This window comes from Coffea arabica, chromosome 10e (assembly GCF_036785885.1).
Source record: "Coffea arabica cultivar ET-39 chromosome 10e, Coffea Arabica ET-39 HiFi, whole genome shotgun sequence".
NCBI lineage: Eukaryota > Viridiplantae > Streptophyta > Magnoliopsida > Gentianales > Rubiaceae > Coffea > Coffea arabica.
The window spans coordinates 48,363,582-48,369,924 of NC_092328.1; the positions used below are offsets into that span (position 1 = coordinate 48,363,582).

The 6,343-nt window shown below is 35.9% G+C and overlaps 1 protein-coding gene across 1 annotated transcript; it reads right to left on the reverse strand.

The window, feature by feature from the left end:
• Positions 1–1,522: 1,522 nt before the first annotated feature.
• On the reverse strand, positions 1,523–3,111 carry LOC113711613 (transcription factor bHLH30-like). Its single transcript, XM_072066759.1, has 2 exons — positions 2,888–3,111; positions 1,523–2,194 (listed from the first exon to the last, which is right to left on the reverse strand). Exons 1-2 carry the CDS (start codon positions 3,089–3,091, stop codon positions 1,643–1,645), a joined length of 756 nt encoding a protein of 251 aa, XP_071922860.1. The 5' UTR covers positions 3,092–3,111; the 3' UTR covers positions 1,523–1,642.
• Between the last annotated feature and the right edge of the window lie 3,232 nt (positions 3,112–6,343).

Genomic DNA, 6,343 nt, shown 5'->3' on the forward strand with positions numbered 1-6,343 from the left:
TAGTGCTACTCAACTTATAGGGACGACTGAGAAATTCAGCGCGACGACGTCGTCTATATTTCTCTTTCTTTCTATCTTTTTTTCTAACTAGAGGATTTGTGAGTAAATTCAGCTAGACCAACGTAGCATACATTGCATCACCAAAAAAGATACAATAATGTTGAATTAATAATATAATTTTTTCCAAATGATGGGCATCGAGATGGTCTCCCAAAATCGCTCCCACGAGTTTAGCCACATGGTAGCAGCGTTCCCTTGGGACCTTCAGGTCCCGGATTTGAAACTGTGTTATGGAGACGCCTGTGCACTTATCGTGCCTTGGTCGGATTGGGACGCCGGACTCGGGCCGCAGGGGATTAGTCGGACCCTGTAAGAATTGATCCGGACATCCCTGTGTCGACCAAAAAAAAAAAAAAAAAAAAAAGATGGTCTCCCAAAATCTAAGAGGTATTATTTAAGAATTTTTTTAAAAAAAATTATTATAATACTTTTTGAGATTTAATGTATATAAGGTAAAATGGTAATTGATAAATGTATAAAAAAAAATCATAAAAAATGTAAAATTATGCTTCAGGAAACAGCAATCGAAACAAGGCTTTAGCTCTGCCTCTTTTCATGCTTTTAGGAAAGGCATGAAATTTCATGGCTTGTAGAAAAAAAATGTAAAATAATAGGGATCAGATTTTATTTTAGTTTATAACTTTAAGAACCACTTTGATACATTTTTCAAAATTTGGGGACTGAAATTGTAGTTCTTCCTTTTTTTTTAAAATTATTTTCTTTCCTTCGAATTTGTCATGGGTAGCGACACAAGGGAAAGTTCCATGTTAATGATAAGGTTAAAAGATGAATCAAATTATACGATACTCAAATCAAGTTTAATTTGGTAAAAGTTTGTTTGAAGTTAATTGGTTAACTAGTTAAATCAAACTTGAACATTTTTTTTAGATACGATAACTTTCAAGTTCAATAATAAAAAAAAACTCGTTTAAACTCGATTCGATAATTAAATATGTCAAATTTAAATAAAATTTTAAATTCGTTAAAATAATCAAACAACCATGAACACTAAAGTATTCGACTTGATTAGATTCGGTTATATCCCTAATCAATAAACCCCTAGTTGCCGTCCATCTATACCCAAATTTTTGGAGACGGTTGGTTGCAGCAATACATTAGGCAAAAAGAGTCACCCTACTACCACAAGGTTATTTATTAATGAGCCCGTCCAGGGACAAAAACCCCAAATATGCTATGTGGATTGGAATTTAATCTTACTGGTTTAATCTTACTGGAATTTAATTTACAAAGGAAGCCAATCAAAGTACAACGAATTTGAAAATCCAAACTGTGAAAATGGAAAAGAAATTAACAACAAACTAGTTCTAGATAAGAATGTATGTAAATTACAAGGGAGGAAAAAAGGACGTGGAATAAATATTAGTATACAACTACTTAATACGAACATTGGTTTCCTCTTTTTTTTTTTTTGTTTTATATTTTTCTTAATTTTTGTCACAGGTTGAGTTTTCCTTTAACCGATTTGTCATCTGTGACAAACTCGCATTGATCAATGATCAAACAATATACTGAAAAGGGCCATCACTAACTACAGGCGGGCCAAAACAAGCACCGGCCCCGTTCAAGGCCCGAATCTATCGGTCCAACTGGAAATAAGCAGCTCGGGGCCCAACAACAACGAAGGAGTCAAGGCCCTGTTTTCCACCACCGCCCTCAACGCCTTCCTCAGCGACCCAACCTCCTCCTCCTCCTCCTCACCACCACCACCACCACCAACACCACAATGAAGGCTTTGCTGGCACCATTGCACCACCAAGACCGCCTTGGTCCGTCCTCCAATGGTACCCATCTCAGCCTTGACCACCCTCCCTTCAACAGACTTAACCGCTTCCATCAAATCTGCATTCAACCTCGGCCTGTCCTCACAGCATATCGTGGCTTTCACCATCAACAGTTCTCCTTGATCAACGCCATGATCTCCTCCTTCACCTTCAGAGTAGTAACTCACACTCACCTCATCTTTCTCACCGGGTAAAAACAATGAACAACTCCTTTTGCCACCAATGCAGCACTCTTCTTGGCCATCCTTGTTCATTTCAACATGGTCAGCCACCTTCTTCCTCAGCTCCTTTAGATATCGAACAGTTTCCATAAGCACCCTTGGTTTATCACTCTGCAAGACAACAATAAACTATTTTGCATGAACACAATTTCTTTGAATTGTCCAAAAGTGAATTTTCTATGGTGCCGAAAACCAATGAAATGTGCAGAATCAGTGTCCAAAAGGATAGCACCGACATTCCTTAGCAGTGAAATGCTGATGGAGCGATTAGTACTCGACAATATACCAATAAATACTGAATTCAGCGCTGAAACTGTTTGCATGTGCATATAACATGGATTAATCGTCTACACAATATACACTGTTATCGTTAAATATATGATAACTAATCTAAATTTGTACTTGAAATCCAAATTATATATATATATATATCGCACATTCAATCGTGACGATGCATACACTGATAATTATTTAACTCATGTGACACTGGCGGATAATGTAAATTAAATTTCTAACTTACACATGTCGTGCTTTAGCCACATTACTCGACATTGTACCAGTAATCTGTAACTTGCAAGTATATACATGATGTAGCTTCCAAATGCTACATTTAACATTCTTGTTGATTTTAAGACCGTCTAAAGACCAAGTCTATCAAACTACATTTTCGAATAAAGAATATTGTGTGATTATGCATGCATGGTGCTGGGAAATCATACAAACTTCCACTACTATATGTTATTCTTGTTTCTACCCGGCCCTAAAGAGAACAAATTTATGTATTAGGAAAAAAAAAGCCCTTACTTTAGGGAGATTGGGGAAGAGTTTGCGGAGAGTATTAAGGTGGTTGTTGATTCTTTTCCTACGATAACGCTCCGCAAGGGCATGCTTGTTAGCAGCAGCTTGTGGATTTTTTTCAGGAGTCTTGAGTCCCGAACCTGAGCTTAAAACTCCAGCACCATCTTTTTTTGTATACTGCAACCCGTAGCAGCCTTGAACTTGAAGCATTTTCAATACCTCCTCTGTAAGTTCAATTTCAACAAGTTACACATAAAAAGAAGATATAGAATTCAGTTGAATATGCAAGTATAGAGGCTAAAGAAGATTGGAAGAGATTACCGAAAAAAAAGGAGACAATTTATGGTTATTTATTATAGGGATATCATTTTGTGTGCGTGTGTGTGTGTACTAGAGCAAATGCTGGCATTGAAAATGAAGATTTGAAGATCTGTGGAGGGTAATGTTGATCTGATTCATGAAATCAATCAACGAAATCCCAAGAAACTTACGTAAGAGAGATTTGGAGAATTGATTGGTAAAAGCTATGGCAGCTGCTGTTTCTAAAAAATGGGACAACTACTGATTGTGCTTTGGCCTTTGGTTGGTGAACTGAAGAGAGGCTTTGGTTTTGGTTTTCTTACAGTTGGAGGTCAAAAGGTAAATGGTTGCATGGGATGCCACAGGGTTTGCAGAACAAGAGATATATATATATATATGTGTGTGTAGCATTCCTTGGTGTGTTATGGTATATTATGGATTGAATGCTTTTGGGATTTTGAAGAAGAAATGGTACTCTTTATTATTCAAGTGTTAGACAGTTGTCACATTAGGAGGTTACTAGAACCTGCTGTTTTAACCAAATGAGAGAAATTAATCTGCATGATTCACGTGATATATAACATTTACAAGTAGTCTGCGTTTTACTCATGGTATCCAAAGAAGTTAATGTTCTTCGCATTGAAAAGTTGACAGACAAAGTTAATGTCAGTATATTACAATGATACCAACTTCCGGTACTTCTCTTTCCTTGTCTTGGGGGTTTGGTCTGGTTTTTTGTCAAGGATTTTAGCATTTATGTGTGCAATGGCCAATGATTTCACGAGATTTTCTTCATGGCATCCCTTCAACATGTTCCTCTGGAAGTCGTTTCTACATTGCAGATCCTGTATACGAATTCTTCAAACGAACATTCAAAAGAAAAAAACCATATTAAAAACTGAGTCACTCTTTTTTGCTCGCTAAAAGATCAGATTTTGATAGTTTCTTTGTTAGAACATACTACTAGTTTCTTGTGTATTGTAATGCAAATGCTCAAAGAAATAACCCTTTATACTCCCCCTTCCCTTTCTATCTTTATTGGGCACATTATGCTGCTGAGAAATCAATAATTGCATCTTTCTGTTGTCACCTCTAACCTTATGTGGAGTTGAGAAGAAACCAGAAGATGATTTAGGTTTTTCTTTGAGTGGGACCCTGGGGACTTTGTCCTTTAATTAATTTGACAAGGAGAGATCATTCTCCGATGGGCAGTGTTAGGCTAATAGAGTGGTACCACTAGCTAGTAGTACCAGCCGGCATAGTGAAAAAAAAAAAAAAAAAAACTAAGATCAGATCGATGATGAAGGATTCTACAGGACTTGTTCAGCTGAGGGGAGGCAAATGCATAAAGGAAGAAGAAAAAAATCAGGGAATTTTTCCTGTTTGCAGATGAACAAAAAGAAGGGTTCATGTTTTTATCCAGTTTGCAGTAAGCATATTGTGACTGCACCAACAAATGCTTTTGTTGCACCAATGTCAACAGAGTACTCTGGTCTTAAATAAAGCTGCACTGTGCTCGCCCTAAATTAGCCTTTGGTATCAGAACACAGGTCCCACCATTGAAGTTAACTAATCAGTTGCTTCGTCTCTTCTCTCCCAGCAGGAAAACAGGCATCATCACCTTTGTTTTTTTTTTTTTTTTTTTCTTTCTTCTTCTCTGTTTCGCTTTCGTCATCGTTTGGTTGTGATGACTGTTGACCGAGCCCTTATTCTCTTGACTAGATGAAAGGTCGAGAATGGAATGGTGCTTAACAGCCTCTTCCTAAACTATAGCCAACAAGATTCAAGAAAACTGTAACTCCTTCATGAGCATAGTAGCATTGTAATAGCATTGTACGAAGTGTGAATATTTTTCCATGCTGCTCCTCTTTTGCTGTACTTATTCGAGTTACTTTTTAGTCCCTAAAGTGTTAGGAAAAATGGTAGTATAGTTTGCAACATGGAAACATGCCGATACTTTTTCAGACCCATTGATTGATTGAAAAAGTAAATGAAAAAGTAAATTAAGGGGGGTCGGTCTATAAATTTTGATATTTATCTATTTTTTTATTTTTATCGAATTTTTTCTGAGAATTTCTTGTATTTTCATCTGCCTCTATTCATTTCATTTTTATGTTTTTGTTTTGAATGCATTAGAAAATCTTTTTTTATTTGTTAGCTCAACACTTTGATTGCCTTGTCTAATGTCTTTGTTGAATTTGTTTTCATTCTGATTGTATCTATACACTTAATATATTATATATTATATTTTATAGATTTTTTTAATTTCTTTTTTATTTATTTTTTATTTTAATTTATTCTTCGGGTTGCTAACTCAACGGTAGAGTACTCGGCTTTTAAGTGCGGCTAGCATCTTTTACACATTTAGATGAAGCAGGGGATTCATCTATACCATCGGTAAAGTTTGAAAGACCATGACTGATCCTGAAAGGGAATGAATGGAAAAAACAGCATGTCGGATTGAGGGAGAGTTCTGAGAATGTTTCATTTTTACCGGATCAGTAGAAAAGAAAAACCCGGTTCGAATTCTTGGAATGGAAGAAAATAAAGTTGGGTTGAATGAATAAATGGATAGGGTCTCGCGGCTTCAATTAATTATAGGGAAAGATAAAGAAACGAGCTTCTGCTCTGAATTTGGAATAATTTCCTGATCTAATTAGACGTTAAAAATATATTAGTGCCCGGTGCAGGAAAGCTTTCACTCCCATGAGTGAATTCTCAATTTTTCAACGAATCCTAACTATTCTAACTCTCCATTATGAAACGGAGATGTGTGTGTAGAAGAAACAGTATATTGATAAAGAAAATTTTTCCGAAATCAAAAGAGCGATTGGGTTGAAAAAATAAAAGATTTCTAACCATCTTGTTATACTATAACATAGACTAAAAATGACTAAAAATGTAAAAAAGAGAGGATAGAGAATCTGTTTATAAGTTTATACTCGCCCCGAGGTATCTTTTATTACTAAAATACTTTGTTTTGACTGTATCGCACTATGTATCATTTGATAACCCCCAAATCTTCTACCTTTGGTTCAAATTAAAATCAAATGGAGGAAATTCAAGGATATTTACAGCTTGATAGATCTCAACAACACGGCTTTCTATATCCACTTATCTTTCAGGAGTATATTTATGCACTTGCTCATGATCATAGTTTAA

What these genes read in the sequence shown, in the direction of transcription:
- LOC113711613 (XM_072066759.1), bottom strand. Translation starts at nt 3,091, where the DNA reads ATGCTTCAAGTTCAAGGCTGCTACGGGTTGCAGTATACAAAAAAAGAT. An exon ending in TCTTCCCCAATCTCCCTAAA is followed by an intron (nt 2,195 to 2,887) that starts GTAAGGGCTTTT and finishes GTTGTCTTGCAG; the next exon opens with AGTGATAAACCAAGGGTGCT.